The sequence below is a fragment of the Rutidosis leptorrhynchoides genome, chromosome 5 (genome assembly GCF_046630445.1).
Source record: "Rutidosis leptorrhynchoides isolate AG116_Rl617_1_P2 chromosome 5, CSIRO_AGI_Rlap_v1, whole genome shotgun sequence".
NCBI lineage: Eukaryota > Viridiplantae > Streptophyta > Magnoliopsida > Asterales > Asteraceae > Rutidosis > Rutidosis leptorrhynchoides.
Genome location: NC_092337.1, coordinates 65,412,501 through 65,436,862, shown reverse-complemented (window position 1 = coordinate 65,436,862; position 24,362 = coordinate 65,412,501). Strand labels below are relative to the sequence as shown.

At 36.2% G+C, this 24,362-nt stretch overlaps 1 protein-coding gene across 1 annotated transcript; it reads right to left on the bottom strand.

The window, feature by feature from the left end:
* Positions 1-1,757: 1,757 nt before the first annotated feature.
* Positions 1,758-5,342, bottom strand: LOC139846713 (immune-associated nucleotide-binding protein 9-like). Its single transcript, XM_071836200.1, has 6 exons — positions 5,217-5,342; positions 4,593-4,842; positions 4,199-4,473; positions 3,951-4,115; positions 3,718-3,852; positions 1,758-2,167 (listed from the first exon to the last, which is right to left on the bottom strand). Exons 2-6 carry the CDS (start codon positions 4,825-4,827, stop codon positions 1,955-1,957), a joined length of 1,023 nt encoding a protein of 340 aa, XP_071692301.1. The 5' UTR covers positions 4,828-4,842; positions 5,217-5,342; the 3' UTR covers positions 1,758-1,954.
* Between the last annotated feature and the right edge of the window lie 19,020 nt (positions 5,343-24,362).

Genomic DNA, 24,362 nt, shown 5'->3' with positions numbered 1-24,362 from the left:
GATTGTTTGCTTGATCAATTTCTTTTGAAATCGTTGTAAATAGCAGTTTAACTTTGGAGTTTATTCCATTTACCACTTACGTGGTTCGATCCGCGTTTTCTAATGACACATTGTAATTTTCTTTTAATTGTTTCCAAAATTAATCTTTTGTTTGCAAGTTGTCGACGATCGGATTTTGGGTAGCATCAACCCAACGTTTGACAAAGACTTTTTCTTCATATGCGATCCACGGCACACGAACTATACGTTTTCTTCTACTACTCTCGGCCACTTTTTCGTTTCCTTCATTTTTTCTGTTTGAATTTTCAGTTTGATTGTGTTTCGGGTATATCGGTTTCAGGTTCACTATCCGGATCGAGATTGGTTTCGTAAGGTGGAGTTTCAACCTCAACATATTTGTGTTTAGTTAAGTGGTCTTTGGTGGAATATACGGTTGTTGAAATAGTGGATAATTTGTTTGACTAGCCCGTGACAAACTACTTCTTTGATGCCCGTCAAAAGAATTAGAGGCTGAGATTGGAATCGGGGTATTGTATATTGTATAAATGGTTCATAAAATCTTGAGCGTGAGATGTAGGTTGTTTAGACGGTTTTTATATGTGAGAATGATGATACTTGTAGAAATAGAAATAAAGATGAGAATATATGTTATATAGAATGAGGTGAGTGAGAGTATGTATTTATAATGTAGAATGGGTTTGGTTTATAGTTTTTTTTTATATAAAAAATAATACAGTAATTTATTGCATGAGTCCATTTGATTTTGTTGAACCAAATTTAAGTTTCTAGCCGATTCAAACAGTCAAATACAGAAACAGATGCGGACCACCTTCTATAACCCATCTGCCAAATCGATGGTGAACGACTTTAACGACCACCGGTAACAAACCGGTGCCTATGGAACCAAGACGATAATGAGTGACACGTGGGACGATAACGAGTGGGTAATGAGCTATAGACACAGTGGCAGAACTAGGATTTTTTTTTATCGGGGACCAAAAATAATTTAAAACCGTAGTAATTTTTTTGGACAAAATATGAAGGTTTTGGGACAAAAAATTGAGGTTGTTAGGCAAAATTTGAAGGTTTGAGACAAAAGTTGGAGAATTTTGAGCAAAATTCAAAGGTTTTGTGGCAAAATAGGTAGGTTTTGGGGCAAAATATGTAAGTTTTGGGGAAAAAAAATCCACCGGGGGCAAAATCAAATAACCCAAAAATTTTACACTGAAAAAAAAAAAAATTCACTGAAGGCGGGCGCCCCCCAGCCCCCATGTATTATCGCCACTGTATAGACATAGACAGTGCTCTTATCAGCATTAGAAGTCAGTCAGCCTACGAATGAAGAGCATGGGAATCCACATCGCACCATCTACAAATCCTAACCCAAAGATCTACAGACATGGCAACTAGACTCGATGCCCCACAGCCCCAGGCTACAGATAGGACGATAAATGTTATCAATTTCTAACCCTTAAATCAATAAATTCAGCCTTGTAGGTAATCTGTCAAGATTAAGCCTCCACACACACACACACACAAAGCCGGAAAAAAAAAACATTCTACATTCACTTTATGAGGGACAACTTTCATCCATATCGTAGCAGGCGAAACAGAAGGCAGCAAAGCAGTCAATTTGGTCTCTAGCTAATTTTACAAAACTGATTTCCAGGCAAAACGAGCTTTGGTTTTCTTGGAAAGTGCAAATTTTCGGTTATATTGAAGAAGATGTCCATATGTTATATAACCAATTAACTAAACGACCAAAGAATTAAGCTTTAACCAGCAGCCTTATATTATGTACTCCATCCACATCAGGAAAAATGTAGATAGAAAGATAGATATCATACAGAAGATATAAAAAGCATACTCAACCGAGTTGGAACATTACAAGTGAAATAAGTTACAATACAGCAGTTTTGATCTCACAAAGTATACTTCAAACAAACTGGAATTACTAAAGAATAGCACACTTGCCACCTTCAGCTTTTTTACGGAACTCGTCAGCTTCCTTTTGTGCTTTCTCTAGATTCTCTCTGAGCTTACGTATCTCATCGTTGGATTTTTCTTGTGCATCACGGGCCCACTCTTCAGCCTTCAACCGAGCAACCTGCTCTTCTGCTAACTGTTGTTCAAGCCTGTCAGTTGTTTCCTTTAGCCGTGACTCAACCTGCACATCAATAATATCATCACCAAAAAGTTTAGTACGAAATTATGTATTAAATTAAACATGGGGATAATGTTATTCAAGAACATGCTTAAAAGATATTGCTAACAAAAAGCAAGGAACCTGATTCACTAATCCCACCCATTTCAACCCTTAGTCTCTTACAAAAATCTTACCCATTTTTTAATCAAATTCCAACAGAAACATGAAATTTTTTGACAATATTTAGTTTGCAACAATATCACACCATAGCTTGTTCGCAGTAGTGTTAAAACTGTTAGGTTGCTTTGTAAAAAGACCTCAAAGCCAACCAGTGTTGTGCAACTCAAACCAGACCGGTTAGTTGGACCGGGTTCTCTATGCCTTATGAAAGCCTATAGATGTACGCAATTTACATAAGCTAATATGGGCCTTGATTTTAATGTACGCAATGTATATAAGCTAATATGGCATATCTTCTGAACTTAAAAACGGTTGAACCGGCAGGACCGGTTGAACCAGTTAACCAGTAAATCTACTGGTTTGATTTCCGGTTCAGTTTTCAGAGCATTGTAGCCAACAAGCCTTTGGCACATCGTGGACAGCCACTTATTAACAAATGAACATGAATAGTTTTCTATACCTGGCAAACGGGTCAGGTTGGGTCGGTTTGAGTAACAGGTCAAAAAGGTTCTGGGTTGAAATGGGTCATGGGTCATGGGTCAAACGAGTCAGGTGGGTCGGAATGGGTAACAGGTCGAAACGGGTAATAGGTCAGATGGGTCAATTAGGTCCAACGGGTCATATACTTTAACATTTGATTTTTTACACTTATTATATTGTTTTAGTTATTATTATTTATTATTAATAATTATTATATATAAAAGAAATTATTAATATACATCATAATTGATATAACCAGTAATGCTTTCATAATTGATAGATGAAACTTGTTATGCTCGACCCATTTGACCTATGCACAAGACCCATTAGACATGTCTCTATCTATTGAACTCTAGGATTTGATACCCATTTGACCCGTTTTTTTATATTTTGTATTTGACCCAATAGGTTGGAGAAAAACTCATTGGACCTTTTTGACGTTTTGGTTTACATTGCGAGGCCTAATTTTTTTCGAGACCCAATTGACCCAAAAGCTTAACCCATTTGACCCAAATTTGAGAGTATATTGCCAGGTGTAGTTTTCATTATCTTTTAAGTTGGCATAAAGCTGGGACTGAAATGCAGCCAACGGTTTGCTGCTAAGCTTTAGAGTGGTCAACAAAAGGTGTGTTCAAAACCATCATAGTATCTCGTCGGTTGGAAACCTTACCTTAAATATTTGAGTGTTCAACAACTTTTGTGAATACCAGGTGCAAGTAGAAACTAGAAAATGGAAATGTAGGTGGCATCATCTTTAGAAGATTGAGCCTGTGTACCAAGTAAAAGTCCAATGCAGACGTTCTTTTTGTATACTAATGGCATTATAATTATTAATTAAGACAGAGAGGTCAGTCGCTTAAGCTATTTAACAATTAATATCTAGACAAAACGCAATAGTAGTGACAGTATACCATTTCTGTGATTCTTTTAAGTTGCTCTTCGTATGATTTATGCATCTGCTCTGTCAGCTCAGAAATTTCTTGTTTACTATACCCTTGCAATGATTGAACTTCTTCTGTTTGTTCATGAAGCTTCCTAGTCCCTCTCTGTCAAGTACATATATTGTTCGCCAAACATAATCAAAAGCTTGTAATAATAAGATAAAAATGAACTTGAAAAAAAAAGGGTAATGAAAGAACTTCACCTTCAACTCACTAAAGATCTCATCGGTGTATGGCTTCCCATCGTTCTTGGTCAACACCATGTTGACTACAGAGAGAAGTTCTTGTAGTTGCTGAGTTTTCTTCTTTGGATCTTTTGTCCTGTTATCAAAAAGCACACATCGACCCCCACACATGCTAAGCGTTTCCTGAAACAATAGTCATTAATATGGTCAATTATAATAGAAAAAAATTAGAAACTAAATAAATTAAGCAATTATATATACAGCACCTTTAGAGATACAGGACAGTCTTGTAAGAAGTCTTCCAAAGTCTGTTCATTCTCTTCAAGTTCATCACCACCAGTAAAAACAACTATCATATAATCATTAATCTTACTCCCAAATAAAGTCCTCAAACTACTTATTGCAGCTTCTTCTTCAACCGAAAACCGATTCCGGACTGAAAGTACAACAAGAACACCATGTATACCATCCCTAGCCATATTGATACACTTAACAATCTCCTTCCCAATAAACTCAGTATCAACAGACGAATCAAACAGTCCTGCCATCACATTACAGTTAGCAATCCAAAATCAAACCATTCATAACTTACAACATACAGCTTATATTACCACATCAAGTATAGACATTCAATCGCCAATCGTATATAATGTTACATACCAGGTGTATCGATCACGTTAAGCATCTGGCCATCGTTGAGTACTGTAGTCCTGAGCTCAGACGTACTAGTTACGCCAGCCGAGCTAGCTCTCGAACAGAATTCTTTTTTTCCAAGGATACTATTACCCGTCGCACTTTTGCCGTTACCTGTTCTTCCAACTAACACGAGCGTTCGAAGCATATTCAATGGAGAAGCAAACTCCCAATCTTCATCAATCGAACTTCCCCCCATCATACAAACCCTAATTATCTATAATCGAAAACGAAATTCGGTAATCAGTTATAATTCGCACATCATAAATCAACTCACAAAAATATATGTTTCCTTTATGAGTATGTAAGGAAAAAATATCAAACAAAAGGCAAAATACTTGATCAATTAATAAAGAAATACTCAGTATGATCCGAATCTAACATAGAATATAATTGAATTTCATATTGGATATAAAATGAATATTACAGCAACTTCGATTGAAATTAGTAAAGTAAACTAATACAGTAAACCCTAATTAGAATGATTGGATAATATGATATTGACTGAGCAACGAAGATCAGAGTATATTAAGTCGAATCAGTGATGTGATAGGGATTATGATTATGACAATTATTAGAATAATATAATACCTGGAAGAAGATGTATATGAATCTAGGGTTTTAGGTTGGATCAAAAAGAGATGAACAACTGAAATTAGAATAATTATGATCGGAGACTTTCTCCGCTATTTATATGTGCTACAATTTCCGTATTTGTTGGATAAGACGTCAAGAATTCGGTGGCAAGAGTGTTAACTCCTGTGTTGTACGGGTAGTCTTAATCAAAGAAATTGAAATCGTAAAATGTTATATCAGTACATTTATGATATAGATAGTATCACAAATATTGTTGTGTTTGATACAATTGTAATATTAGTGTATTGTTGGAAGCTTCGACGAGCCCAACACACCCACTATAGAGGACCTAGGTTATACTCACTCACTACACCAACACTTTGACGTTGGTTAGCCTTTGATTTTATAAATCATTAGTGCACAATAATACTTAGGCGACAGTGTCGACCATATATCATTCAAGCGGTATAACCGACCATATATCACTTAGGCAGCAGAGCCGACCATATAATAAAAATAACACAAGTGCACTAAGAATTCAAACACGAACTAAGGCTTAACCGAGAAACTTAACAAAGAACACTTTTATTAATACAAAGAAACAATTACAATATTATGGACTCAACTCACACTCTTACTTCTTCACAACTTCTACTTCTAACTCTTCTTCACTTCTTACTTCTTCTCTACTTCACACTTCACTTACTCACACCTTACACAAATGAAACACCCACCTATATTTATACTACTCCATGGAAGTTTCTAGAAACTAGATATTTCCATAGATATATATAAATATCTAGATATTTTTATACATATAAATATCTAGATATTTCTTACACACATAAATATCTAGATTTTTCCTTACATTTTAATATCTAGATATTTTTCATATACATATTAATATCTAGATATTTTACCCATATACATTAACTAATTCCATATTATTCTAAATTTGCATTGTATTTTAACACTCCCCCTCAATGCAAATTTTCTTCCAACGATGTCTTGCAGACCATTTCAAGTGCTTCTCTGAATTTTGTAAACTTCGGTTTACTTAGGCTCTTGGTGAATATATCTGCAACCTGTTCATCTGTCTTTGTTGGCATCATCTTGATCTCCCCTTCAAGGACCTTCTCGCGAACATAGTGATAGTGCACTTCTATATGTTTTGTTCTCGCATGAAAGACTGGATTTTCTGCTAGACGTATAGCTGATAAGTTATCGCAGAAAAGCTTTACTTGATAATCTGTTGATTGATGAAGATCTTCCATTAGCTGCTTCAACCAAGTAATTTCTTGTGTTGCTGATGCTGCCGATCGATATTCTGCTTCGGTGCTTGATAAGGATACAGTTGGTTGTCTCTTGCTGCACCATGATATTACTCCCGATCCAAGACTAAACATGTATCCAGTTGTTGATCGCCGTGTATCATAGTCTCCAGCATAATCGGCGTCACAGTATCCAGTCACGTGACATTCTTTTGTTCTCTTGTATAAAATACCAAAGTTAATAGTGCCTTTAACATACCTTAAGATGCGTCGTACAACATCAAGGTAAGGCTTCTTCGGATTGCTCATGTATCGACTAACCACTCCAACTGCATAAGATATGTCTGGCCGGCTTAGTGTGGGATAAATAAGACTTCCGACAATCTTTCGATACATGGTAACATCTTGAAGACTTTTTCCTTCATCTGCTCGTAGTTTTGTATTCGGATCCATCGGAGTTGAGATAGGTTTGCAATTAAGCATTCCGTACTTTTGTAAAAGATCTCGCGCATATTTCTGTTGTCCCAGAAATAATCCTTCTCTTTTCTGCTCTATTTCGAGTCCAAGAAAATGCTTGAGTTCTCCAAGCTCCTTCATATGAAATCTGATAGATAGATTCTCTCTTGTTCTTTGCATCTCCTCATAGTGATCTCCCGTGATGATTAAGTCATCCACATATACTAGCACTATGGCTAGTTTTCCTTGATCTTGTTTCACAAATAAACTAGAATCTGAAGGAGCAACTGTGAAACCACTTTGTACCAAGAACTCGCCAATCTTCCCGTACCAAGCTCTTGGAGCCTGCTTTAAGCCGTATAGTGCTTTCTTTAATTTGCAGACATGGTCAGGATGAAACTTGTTCTCAAAGCCTCTTGGTTGCTCCATATAAATTTCTTTGTCAAGTTCTCCATGTAAGAAAGCGTTCTTGACATCCATCTGCCACAGCTTCCAAGATTTGCTAGCGGCTAAAGCTAGTAGAGCTCGAATTGTTGTGATCTTCGCCACTGGACTAAACGTTTCTTCATAATCCAACCCATATTGTTGAGAAAAACCTCTAGCAACAAGTCGAGCTTTATACCTTTCAATGGAGCCATCTGATCTAGTCTTCACCTTGTAAACTTATTTACAAGATATTGGTTTTACATCTTTTGGCTTTGGAACTAAACTCCATGTTTGGTTTTCTTTTAGTGCATTAATTTCTTCTTCCATTGCTTTCCGCCATTCTTGACTTTGTACTGCTTCTTCATAAGTGGAAGGCTCAATAGGTATTGATTCATCCACATGAGCAGCATTGGCATACCTCGGATTAGGTTGCCTCGGCCTTGTTGATCTCTGTAATTCTTGCACATGTTCCTCGGCATCCATTTGGCTTGGACGAACCTCTTCGGATGTAGATTGATGTACCCCAGTTTTTCATGGACTCGTTTCCTTAGAGTACAATCCATCTCCTTCTTTAATTGGATCCGATATGTGCTCTTTATGTTCTTCTTTCTCTTCTGGAACTTCTTCTAATCCATGAGATTCTGGAAGCTCTATCTTTTGAGGTGACCACCATGAAGAAGCTTCATCAAATACCACATTTCTTGAAGTATGACACTTTCCAGTATTTGGATCACAATATCTTCATCCTTTTCTTGATTCATCATAACCGACAAAAATGCATCGAATTGCCTTCTTATCAAATTTGCTTCGTAGATGATCTGGTACGAAGACGTAGCATACACATCCAAAAACCTTGAGATGGTTGACGGTTGGCTTGATCTTCCATAATCTTTCATATGGTGAAATATATCCCAACTTTGTTTGTGGGAGTCTGTTAATCACGTATGAAGCCATCCTCATACATTCGGCCCAAAATCTTCCTGTTACATTCTTACCATGAAGCATACTTCGACAGGTTTCAGCAAGATGACGATTCTTACGTTCTGCCACTCCATTCTGTTGTGGAGTATTAGGGCAAGTTAATTGCCTTCTGATCTTGTGTTTCTCAAGATAGATATTGAACTCGGTTGATAAATATTCTACTCCATTATCTGTGCGTAAGCATCGAATCTTAGTATTGAGCTCACTTTCTACCTTGTTCTTGAACTCTTTAAACTTCAGAAAAGTCTCTGACTTTTCCTTCATGAAGCAAACCCACACATACCTTGAGAAGTCATCAATGAATGTCACCATATACTTCATTCCTCCAAGTGATGTTTGTTTCACTGGGCCAAAGACGTCTGAGTGTATGAGCTCTAGTGGTGTCTTGGACTGATGTTGTGACTCCTTGAATGGCAATTGGTGAGCTTTTCTAAATTGACATCCAGCACATATTGTATCTGTTCGGATATCAATTTGAGGAAGTCCATTTACTATGTGTTTCACCATCATCTCCTTTAACTTGTTGTAGCCCACATGCCCAAGACGTTCATGCCAAAGATCAGCCGTCTCATTCTTTCGAGTCTTATCCACATATGCTGTTTCAGCAGATAATACATAGACCGATTCTATTCTTCTTCCATGCATAACTGGATTGCCAACCACCTTTACTCTCTTAAATACAGACACATCTTCTGGTACAAAGAGCACATAGTTCTCTTCTGCTGTTAATTGTGGTACTGACAGTAAATTCTTCTTTAGGCCAGGGACAAGATACACCTTCTTGAGATGGAGCTTTTGAGAGTCGCCTTCGTTTGGAATTATTGTCTTTCCAATATGAGAAATAGACAACCTTGAATTGTTGGCTATCAACACGACTCTCTTTCCTTTGTAATCCTCCATTTCTTGCAAATTTGTCCCATCGTTGGTCATATGATTTGAGCACCTAGAATCGATGATCCAATCATCTTTGTAGTTTATTTTTGACTTTAAAGTTGTTGTAAGAGCTTGATCATCTATGTCAGCTTCAACAGAGAGTCCAGCTTCTGCATCCCATGTTTCCTCATTAATGGTTGCTTCGAATGTGACCTCTTTCTTCTCATCTCTTGAGGCGGACACATTTCCTTCGAAAGTTCGCCTTCTGGGGAATCTACAATCTCGAGCAAATGACCCTTCTTGCCACAGTTGAAGCATTCACCATTCTTTCTCTTATCATTTTCCCCGTATTGTTGGCGATGATCTCTTCTTCTTTGTTGAGCTCCCCCTGAAGCGTTGCCTTTTGATTTTGGGTGACCCTTCCACCCATATGTCTTACTTTCTTTCATCGCCTCTTGTCTTCGAGATGTTGCTTTCTTCTTATTGGTGAAAAGTGCATCTTCTCCGTCTTTTATGATTACTTCATTCATCTGCTTGGCTAATGCCTCTTGATTAGCCAATAGATTCTCCAGCTCTATTAATGATGATTGAGTAGGCCATCCTCTCACAGCGGCTATAAATCCATTATACTCGGATCTTAAGCCATGGATGATAATTCTCTTCATCCTTGCATCACTCACTTTCTCTTTAGGAGCAAGCTGAGATATCTCACGGCAAATAGATTTCACCTTGGTGAAATACTGGGAAATAGACAAACTTCCTTGTGAGATACCTGCGAGCTCATTTTCCAAGAGCTGGAGGCGTGCTTCATTCTTCTTTGAAAATAACTTGTCAAAAGTTTCCCAATCTGCCTTCGGTGTTTTCTCGTCATGGATGTGCTCCAATAGATCCTCCTCGATTGTAGTCTTCAGTATAAATAAAGCCTTCCCGGCCTTGATGTTCCATTTTCTCAAGGCTTCGGCATTTTCTTTCGGTGGAGGCGTTGTGTCACTGCCAGCAACTATTTCCCATAAATCATGTCCTTGTAGGTAGGATTCTATGCAAGTCCGCCAATAACCATAGTTGTGGTTATTGAGACGCTTGATTCCACTGCTCGTACTTGCAAAATCTGCCATCATGACGTCCAACGTCCAATAAGCTTGGTCCCTGATCGATGAGCTTTCACAGTTCCAAACTGTGCTCTGACAGAATCTCCCTTAGAGCCTTGGTGAAAACAAGTCGATGTAAACGTCCAACGTTTACTGATTTCCTCCACTAGAAATGGTCCCGAACGACCCGCTCTGATACCAGTTGTTGGAAGCTTCGACGAGCCCAACACACCCACTATAGAGGACCTAGGTTATACTCACTCACTACACCAACACTTTGACGTTGGTTAGCCTTTGATTTTATAAATCTTTAATGCACAATAATACTTAGGCGACAGTGTCGACCATATATCATTCAGGCGGTATAACCGACCATATATCACTTAGGCGGCAGAGCCGACCATATAATAAAAATAACACAAGTGCACTAAGAATTCAAACACGAACTAAGGCTTAACCGAGAAACTTAACAAAGAACACTTTTATTAATACAAAGAAACAATTACAATATTATGGACTCAACTCACACTCTTACTTCTTCACAACTTCTACTTCTAACTCTTCTTCACTTCTTACTTCTTCTCTACTTCACACTTCACTTACTCACACCTTACACAAATGAAACACCCACCTATATTTATACTACTCCATGGAAGTTTCTAGAAACTAGATATTTCCATGGATATATATAAATATCTAGATATTTTTATACATATAAATATCTAGATATTTCTTACACACATAAATATCTAGATTTTTCCTTACATTTTAATATCTAGATATTTTTCATATACATATTAATATCTAGATATTTTACCCATATACATTAACTAATTCCATATTATTCTAAATTTGCATTGTATTTTAACATGTATTACATTTTTTTATGAAATGCTTTTCAACAACATTATAATGAAAATAAAAAAGTTAACAAAAGTATAGAAGCTATGCGAACAAAAGGGGTTTCGATGGCGCTGTCGAATATGAGTTGTTGATGTTTTTGTCTTCTTCCTCTTCTCCAAGAGATGCAAGAATAGTTGAAAGCTCAAGTTTAGAATCTACAAGTGTTTGAAGAAGTTGTACTCTTGATTTTGCAGCCTGTTCAACTTTCCTCTTGACCTGGCAAACTGGTACGACATAAGACATGGGTTGGATATAAACCTCTGAACTAAACTTTATTGACTATACAACTGTTGACTATGACAGGTGGTAATATGGGTCATATACATGAATACAATTGTAATATTAATGTATTACATTTTTTATGAAATGCTTTTCAAATAACATTATAACAAAAGTAAAAGAGATTAACAAAAGTATAGAAGCTATGTCAGCAAAACTAATAGAAACTATAAATAACAAAAAGATATGGTGGACGATAGTATATGCAAGAAATATGAGCCCGTCCATAGTGTTCTTTTGATTGCCATCATGAGAAAAAATAAAAATTAGACTATATGAGTTAGTGTACTTATACTGCCATGGCCCTTTGGTCCAGAGTTACACTCGTATTAGAAACATTTATTCCTTTCCAATTTATAAAACAATTTATGAACTCAGTTAAAAATATAGGTAACGTAAATTGAACAGATCACCAAAAAAGTCACAAAAGTCAAGACTTGAAAACAAAAAGTGTGTTCTTATGCTTACCAAGCCTAAAAAATCTGTTTTTTAAAGAGATTGCATGCACAAATTATTATGAGTATATGTGAATTTATTTAATACACATAAATATAGGTAACGTAAATTGAACAGGTCACCAAAAAAGTCACAAAGAATTTCAATATCCTTATTTCCAAAAAATAATTGAAAAAGGTGAAAACTGCAAATCAGACTTTCTAACAAATTACTAATAAAGAAACAATTACAGACAATCATAAGCATCGACTATATAACTTACAGAAGAAACAGAACTCCATCAATTCACAAGTTAATATTGTTAAAATACAATGCAAATTTGGTATTATTATTATATATATATATATATATATATATATATATATATATATATATATATATATATATATATATATATATATATATATATATATATATATATATATAAAATATCTAGATATTAATATGTATAAGAAAATATCTAGAATTTAGAATATGGTAGGAAAAATCTAGAAATTTGTATTTGATAGAAAAATCTAGATATTTGTATGTGTAGAAAATATCTAGATATTTATCCATGGAAATATCTAGTTTCTAGAATGTTCCATGGGGTAGTATAAATATGGGTGATGAGTAGTTCATTTGTGTAAGGAGTGAGTAAGTGAAGTATGAAGTAGAGAAAAAGTAAGAAGTGAATAAGAGTTAGAAGTAGAAGTTGTGAAGAAGTAAGAGTGTGAGTTGAGTCCATAATATTGTAATTGTTTCTTTGTATTAATAAAAGTGTTCTTTGTTAAGTTTCCCGGTTAAGCCTTAGTTTGTGTTTAAGTTCTTAGTGCACTTGTGTTGTTCTTATCATATGGTCGGCTCTACCGCCTAAGTGATACATGGTCGGTTATACCGCCTAAATGATATATGGTCGACACTGTCGCCTAAGTACTATTGTGCACTAAGAATTCATAAAATTAAAGGCTTATCAATGTCAAAGTGTTGGTGTAGTGAGTCTAGTATAGTCTAGATCCTCTATAGTGTGTGTGTTGGGCTCGTCAAAGCTTCCAACAATTGGTATCAGAGCGGGTCGTTCGGGACCATTGCTAGTGGAGGTACTCATCGGTATACGTTGGACGTTTACATCTTCTTGTTAACACCAAGGCCCTAAGGGAGATTCTGTCAGAGCACAGTTAGGAACTGTGAAAGCTCATTGGTCCGGGACCAAGCTTATTGACGTTAGACGTCATGATGGCAGATCTTGTAAGTACGAGCAGTGGAATCAAGAGTCTCAATAACCACAACTATGGTTATTGGCGGACTTGCATAGAATCCTACCTACAAGGACAGGATTTGTGAGAAATAGTTACTGGTAGTGACACAACGCCTCCACCGAAAGAAAATGTCGAAGCCTTGAGAAAATGAAACATCATGGCCGGGAAGGCTTTATTTATATTGAAGACTACAATCGAGGAGGATCTATTGGAGCACATCCGTGACGAGAAAACACCAAAGGCAGCTTGGGAAGCTTTTGAAAAATTATTTTCAAAGAAGAATGAAGCACGCCTCTAGCTCTTGGAAAATGAGCTTGCGGGTATCTCACAAGGAAGTCTATATATTTCTCAATATTTCACCAAGGTGAAATCTATTTGTCGTGAGATATCTCAACTTGCTCCTGAAGAGAAAGTGAGTGATGCAAGGATGAAGAGAATTATCATCCACGGCTTAAGATCCGAGTATAATGGATTTATAGCTGCTGTGAGAGGATGACCTACTCAACCATCATTAATAGAGCTGGAGAATTTATTGGCTAATCAAGAGGCATTAGCCAAGCATATGAATGAAGTAACCATAAAAGACGGAGAAGATGCACTCTTCACCAATAAGAAGAAAGCAACATCTCAAAGACAAGAGGCGATGAAAGAAAGTAAGACATATGGGTGGAAGGGTCACCCAAAATCAAAAGACAACGCTTCAGGGGGAGCTCAACAAGGAAGAATAGATCATCGCCAACAATACGAGAAAAATGATAAGAGAAAGAATGGTGAATGCTTCAATTGTGGCAAGAAGGGTCATTTTGCTCGAGATTGTAGATTCCCCAGAAGGCGAACTTTTGAAGGAAATGTGGCCGCCGCAAGAGATGAGAAGAAAGAGGTCACATTCGAAGCAACCATTAATGGGGAAACATGGGATGCAGAAGCTGGACTCTCTGTTGAAGCTGACATAGATGATCAAGCTCTTACAACAACTTTAAAGTCAAAAATAAACTACAAAGATGATTGGATCATCGATTCTGGGTGCTCAAATCATATGACCAATGATAGGACGAAGCTGCAAGAAATGGAGGATTACAAAGGAAAGAGAGTCGTGTTAACGGCCAACAATTCAAGGTTGTCTATTTCTTACATTGGAAAGACAATAATTCCAAATGAAGGTGACTCTCATAAGCTCCAGCTCGAGAAGGTGTATCTTGTCCCTGGCCTAAAGAAGAATTTACTGTCAGTACCACAAATGACAGCAGAAGGGAATTATGTGCTCTTTGGACCAGAAGATGTGTCCGTATTCAAGAGAGTGAAGGTGGTTGGCAATCCAATTATGCAAGGAAGAAGAATAGAGTCGGTCTATGTACTATCTGCTGAAACAGCATATGTGGATAAGACTCTAAAGAATGAGACGGCTAATCTGTGGCATGAACGTCTTGGGCATGTGGGCTACAATAAGTTAAAGGAGATGATGGTGAAATGCATAGTAAATGGGCTTCCTCAAATTGATATCCGAACAGATACAATATGTGATGGATGTCAATTTGGAAAAGCTCACCAATTGCCATTCAAGGAGTCACAATATCAGTCCAAGACACCACTAGAGCTCATACACTCAGACGTCTTTGGCCCAGTGAAACAAACATCACTTGGAGGAATGAAGTATATGGTGACATTTATTGATGACTTCTCAATGTATGTGTGGGTTTACTTCATGAAGGAAAAGTCGGAGACTTTTCAGAAGTTTAAAGAGTTCAAGAAGAAGATAGAAAGTGAGCTCAATAATAAGATTAGGTGCTTACGCACAGATAATGGAGGAGAATATTTATCGACTGAGTCCAATATCTATCTTGAGAAGCACAAGATTAAAATATAATTAACTTGTCCTAATACTCTACAACAGAATGGAGTGGCAGAACGTAAGAATCTTCATCTTGCTGAAACCTGTCGAAGTATGCTTCATGGTAAGAATGTACCAGGAAGATTTTAGGCCGAATGTATGAGGACGGCTTCATACGTGATTAACAGACTCCCACAAACAAAGTTGGGATATATTTCACCATTTGAAAGATTATGGAAGATCAAGCCAACCGTCAACCATCTCAAGGTTTTTGGATGTGTATGCTACGTCTTCGTACCAGATCATCTACGAAGAAAATTTGATAAGAAGGCAATTCGGTGCATTTTTGTCGGTTATGATGAATCAAGAAAAGGATGGAGATGTTGTGATCCAAATACTGGAAAGTGTTATACTTCAAGAAATGTGGTATTTGATGAAGCTTCTTCATGGTGGTTACCTCAAAAGATAGAGCTTCCAGAATCTCATGGATTAGAAGAAGTTCCAGAAGAGAAAGAAGAACATAAAGAGCACATATCAGATCCAATTAAAGAAGGAGATGGATCGTACTCTAAGGAAACGAGTCCATGGAAAACTGGGGTACATCAATCTACATCCGAAGAGGTTCGTCCAAGCCAAATGGATGCCGAGGAGCATGTGCAAGAATTACGGAGATCAACAAGGACGAGGCAACCTAATCTGAGGTATGCCAATGCTGCTCATGTGGATGAATCAATACCTATTGAGCCTTCCACTTATGAAGAAGCAGCACAAAGTCAAGAATGGCAGAAAGTGATGGAAGAAGAAATTAATGCACTAAAAGAAAACCAGACATGGAGTTTAGTTCCAAAGCCAAAAGATGTAAAACCAATATCTTGTAAATGGGTTTACAAGGTGAAGACTCGATTAGATGGCTCCATTGAAAGGTATAAAGCTCGACTTGTTGCTAGAGATTTTTCTCAACAATATGGGCTGGATTATGAAGAAACGTTTAGTCCAGTGGCGAAGATCACAACAATTCGAGCTCTACTAGCTTTAGCCGCCAGCAAATCTTGGAAGTTATGGCAGATGGATGTCAAGAACGCTTTCTTACATGGAGAACTTGACAAAAACATTTATATGGAGCAACCAAGAGGCTTTGAGAACAAGATCCATCCTGACCATGTCTGCAAATTAAAGAAAGCACTATACGGCTTGAAGCAGGCTCCAAGAACTTGGTACGGGAATATTGGCGAGTTCTTGGTACAAAGTGGTTTTATAGTTTCTCCTTCAGATTCTAGTTTATTTGTGAAACAAGATCAAGGAAAACTAGCCATAGTGCTAGTATATGTGGATGACTTAATCATCACGGGAGATCACTATGAGGAGATCTAAAGAACAAGAGAGAATCTGTCTATCAGATTTCATATGAAGGAGCTTGGAGAACTCAAACATTTTCTTGGACTCGAAATAGAGCAGAAAAGAAAAGGATTATTTCTGGGACAACAGAAATATGCGCGAGATCTTTTACAAAAGTACGGAATGCTTAATTGCAAACCTATCTCAACTCCGATGGATCCGAATACAAAACTAAGAGCAGATGAAGGAAAAAGTCTTCAAGATGTTACCATGTATCGAAAGTTGGTCGGAAGTCTTATTTATCTCACACTAAGCCGGCCTGACATATCTTATGCAGTTGGAGTGGTTAGTCGATACATGAGCAATCCGAAGAAGCCTCACCTTGATGTTGTACGACTCATCTTAAGATATGTTAAAGGCTCTATTAACTTTGGCATTTTATATAAGAGAACAAAAGAATGTCGGGTGACTGGATATTGTGATGCCGATTACGCTGGAGACTATGATACACGACGGTCAACAACTGGATACATGTTTACTCTTGGATCGGGAGTAATATCATGGTGTAGCAAGAGACAACCAACAGTATCCTTATCAAGCACTGAAGCAGAATATCAATCGGCAGCATCAGCAACACAAGAAATTACTTGGTTGAAGCAGCTAATGGAAGATCTTCATCAATCAACAGATTATCAAGTAAAGCTTTTCTGCGATAACCTATCAGCTATACGACTAGCAGAGAATCCAGTCTTTCATGCAAGAACAAAACATATAGAAGTGCACTATCATTATGTTCACGAGAAGGTCCTTGAAGGGAAAATCAAGATGATGCCAACAAAGACAGATGAACAGGTTGCAGATATATTCACCAAGAGCCTAAGTAAACTGAAGTTTACAAAATTCAGAGAAGCACTTGGAATGGTCTGCAAGACATCGTTGGAAATTTGCATTGAGGGGAGTGTTAAAATACAATGCAAATTTGGTATTATTAGATATATATATATATATATATATATATATGTATGTAAAATATCTAGATATTAATATGTATAAGAAAATATCTAGAATTTAGAATATGGTAGAAAAAATCTAGAAATTTGTATTTGATAGAAAAATCTAGATATTTGTATGTGTAGAAAATATCTAGATATTTATCCATGGAAATATCTAGTTTCTAGAATGTTCCATGGGGTAGTATAAATATGGGTGATGAGTAGTTCATTTGTGTAAGGAGTGAATAAGTGAAGTATGAAGTAGAGAAGAAGTAAGAAGTGAATAAGAGTTAGAAGTAGAAGTTGTGAAGAAGTAAGAGTGTGAGTTGAGTCCATAATATTGTAATTGTTTCTTTGTATTAATAAAAGTGTTCTTTGTTAAGTTTCCCGGTTAAGCCTTAGTTTGTGTTTAAGTTCTTAGTGCACTTGTGTTGTTCTTATTATATGGTCGGTTCTGCCACCTAAGTGATACATGGTCGGTTATACCGCCTAAATGATATATGGTCGACACTGTCGCCTAAGTACTATTGTGCACTAGGAATTCATAAAATTAAAGGCTAATCAACGTCAAAGTGTTGGTGTAGTGAGTCTAGTATAGTCTAGATTCTCTATAGTGGGTGTGTTGGGCTTGTCAAATCTTCCAACAAATATAAATCAATATGAACTCTTAACTTTATCAAATCACAACGTAACACACAAGATTGCTAAACGATCTAAGCCCTAGCCAAAACCGGTGTAGTTATCTGAGTTTCTGAACTTGTGTGTTCTACGCCTAAAAAAACAATGAAAAATAAGTTATAAGTATCTACAATAAACTTTAATGTTATGTTAAAAGGTAATATCACAAATCACCAAAAAAATGGAAAGAACTTAAATACAGTATATCGAAACTGTTTAGTGTGACAAGCGTAACCTCGGTGTAGCATAAACAAAGTGGCATTTGACAAACACGACCTCTTCCAATAGTCCTCCAAGTGAACCACAGAACTTGAATATCATTTTTAGTTGTTCAACCTAACAGTAAGTTCATCAAAGAAACCTATTAGCTTATGCATTAATCGAAATGTTGTTCAACATATATGCAAGTAAATAGGTTAAACATTCCAAATGTAGAACAAGGGAAAAAAAGGATATGAACTGAGATATTTGCTATCTAATTAATGACTTATACCTATCTAAATGTTATATCAAGAATTAGACTTCTACAACTATTATCAATAAAAAAAAGAATGAAAATACCAACCCATATGCTTGCCAGCTAGTTCGAATAATAAAAAAAGCGACTGATCTTCATGACACTCCCTTGACTGGAACTGCAATTGAATGATAAACAAAGCGTACGGTTAGTAGTACATACTTTCAAAGTAGTTTACAGCTACATTTTGATTCAATGAATATAAGACTTGAAAAAATACTGGAGATTTACAACTATATGAATTGCAACCTCATAAGGTATAGCATTCTAGTATAAAAAGATAATTTATGACTAAACTTTCCATGCATAGTTGCATACCCTATATGAAGTCTGTCAGATTCATCTTTTGTTGCATAATGCATGAATGCAAATCCTCAGTCTGTTAGCAATCTTATCAATCACCAAACTTACTGAAAGTTTATAATTAATAACTTAAGCTAGAGAACACTTGTAGAAAAATTAAAGTAAGAGATTACAAAGAAAGTATTAAAGGTGGCAAAATGGATGGGTCGCACTGGTTGAGTAGGAAATGAAAATGGGTTAGTTGGTCTTTATTTGCCAATTCATTCTCCTTTGTCTTCTTTGAAAGTAAACCATCACAATATTATCTAATTTATAGAAGTGTTCAATAAACTTAATTGACCATCGTTGAATATTAATTAATTCCTAACAAAATTGTGCATTGCTACTGACTACTTTATATAAAACTAACATAGCCTTCTCATATGAACAAATAATGTGTAGTAGACTGAGCAAATTTACAACACAAATAGAAATTCACCTCGACTGACATTTACATAAAAATGCACAAAGTAACAAATGATATACCTGTTGGTTCATATACGTATCTAAAATTCTTTATCTCAAACGCTTTAACTATTCCATTTCAGCCATGGGCGTTGAAGGCTGAGTGTGTCAACAATTTGCTGAAATTAAGGTTTGAAGATTCAACGCATTTAGCTCTTAGTTACTGCACTAAAATATATCATATAAGTTAGATGAAGTTGATGTAAACATTGTATAGATAAGTATAGTTGTGTGAGAATGAAATTGAAATAACAGAATCCATATTATAGTTCATGAATTAAAGTTAATGTACCAGACCACCAGCATTATACAAATAAGTTTGGGCCACTGCATCCACAAATACTGTCGGGTCAAGAGGGGCTACGATCTTCCATTCGACTCACTTCCATTAAGATGATTAATAAACTAAATGTACCCATAAATAAATGTTTCGCAAAATCCATTGCTACTGTGAGTTAAGAACTGTAGGTACTTCTCATTTTACCTGCACAAACGGGTAAAATGAGGTTTAAAATCCATTGCTCCTGTGTTAAGACTGTAAGAACTGTAGGGACTTCTCATTTTTTAATGTCAACAAACTTAACATAAAAGGAAAGTACAATGCTAACTCGAACTTGTTGAGGCAGTGCGCTTAGTCCGAAATCAGAGACCTTTAGACATCCAGTAGCATCCAAGAGTAAATTTTCAGGCTGCAAAACATCATTTAAAACCCTATTTGTCAAATGCATGCTTGATATACCAAATATAAAGGTAGCATGATGATTCTCTAAGCAGGTTACATAACGGGTCAAAATGGATTAAGGTTTAAATGGGTATGGAACACTTATGTACGCATAGACTTGCACACATTTTTCCATTTCTAATGCAATTCATATATATAAGTAGTGCATCAAGTATGAATAATTATGATAGAATTACGACCTTAAGATCTTGAAGAAAAGCACCTCAACTATGGCAATAGTCAACTGCATTAATGAGTTGCTAAAAGTACTTCCTAGCTTCATCTTCTTTTAGTCTGCCTCCAGTTTCTTGAAAATAATAAGCAACATAACTTTTTATTAGTGGCTAATTGTAAAGTGCGTGAAAGTTTCGAGCATCAACTCAGGATACGGGTCAATATATGCAAACATAACAGGCTAATTGATAGTCATTTATACTTATAAAAAAAGTCAAACCACAAAATCAAGTAAAGAAATCTGAGTATTAGTAGACGTTAACTAAATACACGTTTAATTACATTTGGGTGGTAAACAAACGAACGAACCTCATACATATGATCTAACCTCATAGCAACTCCCATTTACGCCATTTATTTATCATATATAAGTGTAGATTTTAAAAATATCTACCATCCATGTTTCAAACAAAAATTAAACAAAAAAAATTGCTAATTAAATATCAAAATCTCTTCTTTTTGCAGGGTTGCAAAAAGAAGGATTATATCAGCATGGCTGACTCGATATTTGAAAATTAGCTTATACATTTATAAAGAAAACCATAAATTTTATTTTTGTACCAAGTTATACTATACATCAGACTCTATGAGACAGTTACAACCTATTTAGTCAAATGGGTCAGATACAAGCAGGTAAATGTAAATGGCTCAGATACAAAAATAGATAAGTTGAAATGGTCCAGATATTAAGCACATTTCTAGCTTTCCAAACACCATGTATAACCCATTCAGACGCGTTATCTAAGAGGTATATTATGTCCATCTTGTCACCCTAATCACACGAATACAGAAAAGCCAAATAAAGAACTAAATGAGCGTAGAGGACATGTTTCTTCTAAATTGTTTTACACTTATCAAGTTGAAAACTTACAAATACATCATATCAGAAATGTGATACTCAGGAATTGATTTCGAACATGTGATCTGATAACTCTGCATTCAGATATCATGACTTCACTCCTCGTTTACATGTTCCTTGATGTCATCAACTCCACTTAATCGTCCAATGACATCTGATATACAACAACTTAGAGACATTTTATTTCAGGTTTTCATACACAAGCTGAATATGTTGACTTCTGCAACAGATCTTTTGATTTTTCAACTAAAACCTCAATATATAAGATTCACAATAATTCACGACTTACAAAATCAAGTTAATATATTATGTTACAAATAAAAAATCTATACACGAAAATGACTATGTTGTCTTCTGCAACAAATTAAATGTGTTTTTAAACAAAATCAAAAACCCTAATTTAAAATAGCACGATCCACGAAAATAACAATCGATGTATCTGTGACTACTCGAATTTTAAATCGAACATTATAAGAAAATTGAAACTTACAGATATATTAAATCTGATCGCAGAGACATGATCAACCCTTCTAATGGCGATTGATTGTTTGATTCATACACAAGCGCATCTGCTTGATCGCCATTTACATCACCAATCGCGATTCACATGATTAAACCTTCTAATGGTGTTTGATTTTTGATTCATCGACCAGTGCCGTCTCAACAATTCGAAGGTCCTAGGCGAAAACAAAAATGGGCCCTCACACACGTTTAACTTTTTAATGCATATAAAAAGATAATACTTAAATTAATTAATTTGTATATACTTACAATGCATTTAATTATTTAAAATAACAATATTACAACTTTAATTGACTATTTTTTATTTAACTAAATAGAATATTTTGAGATATATATATATATATATATATATATATATATATATATATATATATATATATATATATATATATATATATATATATATATATATATATATATATATATATATATATAAAATTTTGGGCCCTTCAAACTTTTTGGGCCCTAGGCGGTTGCCTATCTTGCCTATGTCCAAAGATGCCTCTGTCATCGACAATTGCATCTTGTGATTGTAATGGTGCTTTGATGTATTAGGGTTTGAATCAGATGTATTGTAGATAGAGTAGGAGATGAAATTTTTTGGTTTTGATGTATTAGAGTTTGAAGTAGATGTATTGCAGATGAGGCAGGAGATGAAATTTTGGGGTTTTTCTTAGGGGGATGATATATCCATAATCATTTTTACTTCTTCCACCATAACTGTACATTAACATATTGTACGGTACAATCTGTTAAAGCATAAATTATGGTGGAATAAGTAAAAACTATGGTGGATATATCGTCACCCTTTTTCTTATGTGTAAATTCATTCCGGTTTTAGATTTTTTTTTAACCTGGGTATCTAAACAGTCAACTTGACTAATCCCAGGACGACTACTCGCTACGCGAGCAGCCCGGAGTCATTGCAGGCAAACCTCTGTGGCCATGAGTGGATAACTGTGGGTGCCTAGAATCGAACTCATGACCTCCACTATAGAAGGCCAGGGTCATAACCATTCAACCAGCACACTCATGGTTCATTCCGGTTTTAGATGCCAGCATGGATTAGTGTTTGATTAATTAGTGTTAATTAGAATAGCTAAAGCTAGGGAGCGAAGAGGCAGGGACTTAGTTAACGTCAAATATATTAAGGACGAAGCAGGTCAAAGTATAGTGAGAGAAGACCTTATTAGGAAAAGATGGGAAGAGTATTTTGCATCCCTTTTCGGCAGGGAAAGAACAGAGCGGGACAGGGAACTCCACGAGGTTCGTGAATATCAAAACAACTGTTTCTGCACGAGGATTAACCAGGAGGAAGTTAGATCGGCCCTACGAAAGATGGGAAGAAACAAAGCTGTAGGACCAGACCAAATTCCGATTGAGGCGTGGAGGTGCCTAGGAGGCGATGGGGTTAAATTGTTGACAAACCTTTTCAATACGACGTTTAGAAGTGCAAAGATGCCTATGGAATGGAGACTCAGTGAGGTTATTCCTATTTACAAAAACAATGGAGATGCGCAAATATGTGGTAATTACAGAGGCATAAAGTTACTTAGTCATACTATGAAGCTTTGGGAGAGAGTGATTGAGACGAGGCTCCGACGCGAGACAAAGGTTTTAGAGAACCAATTTGGTTTCATGCCCGGACGTTCATCGATGGAGGCGATTCACATCGTTAGAACCCTTATGGAGAAATATAGGGAAAAACAAAAGAACCTACACATGGCGTTCTTAGACTTGGAAAAGGCTTATGAATGTGTCCCGCGCGAGTTGATTTAGAAGACTCTTAATGTTAGGGGTGTCCTAAGTAGATATATAAGAACTATCAGAGATATGTACGAGGGGGCGAAGACTCGCGTACGTACGGCGGTAGGAAACACAGAGTTTTTTCCGGTAGAGGTAGGTTTACATCAGGGATCAGCCCTTAGCCCTTATCTTTTCGCTTTGATCCTAGACGAACTAACTCGAAGGATACAAGATAACATCCCATTGTGATGCCCCGTACAAAATTAACATGTACGGATCATCAACAACAGGATCATTACAAGGTCAAACACTATATGCTGTTTTAAAATAAGTTTGCATTCATAAGAAAAGGTAACGTCATAACCAACGTCAAATGTTTAACATACGATAGTGTGCTTCTACGAATAGAAGGCAATAATAATAGTACGTGACCCAATGGTCATTACAAATTCATTGTTTCAAAAGTAACATAGTTTGAATGCAAAATAAATGTTTCATGCGAAGACATCTCTAACAGAAGCAGCGGGTGTCTACACAGCAATACTACGACAGCGGAAGCAATCAAACCCCTAAGCACCTGAGAAAACATGCTTAAAAACGTCAACACGAATGTTGGTGAGCTATAGTTTAAGTATAACAGTAATGTAAGGTAGCCCACGAGATTTCAGTGTTTCAAAATAGTATGAAAAATATATGTTCAACCGTGGGCACTTGGTAACTAACTTAACGTAATATCATCCCCTAAAAGTACACTTGGTGAGTGCGTAAGTTTACGAAGTATTAAGCACCCGTTAAATACTAACGCTACTAGCCCGAGTGGAGATGTCAAACCCTATGGATCCATATCTAAGATTCGCGTTCACCGGTTCAAAGACCAATGACTAAACGTTACCGAGCTAAGGGGAAAGTTTATGCCGTTGTATAACCCACACATATATAAAGTTTAAGTAC

Bases quoted from the DNA above. Each gene is read 5' to 3' on its own strand.
- LOC139846713 (XM_071836200.1), bottom strand. From the start codon at position 4,827: ATGATGGGGGGAAGTTCGATTGATGAAGATTGGGAGTTTGCTTCTCCA. The intron at 4,474-4,592 runs GTATGTAACATT...ATGTGATGGCAG, and splicing joins TAACGTGATCGATACACCTG to GACTGTTTGATTCGTCTGTT. The intron at 2,168-3,717 runs GTATACTGTCAC...ATTGATGTGCAG, and splicing joins TTAAAAGAATCACAGAAATG to GTTGAGTCACGGCTAAAGGA.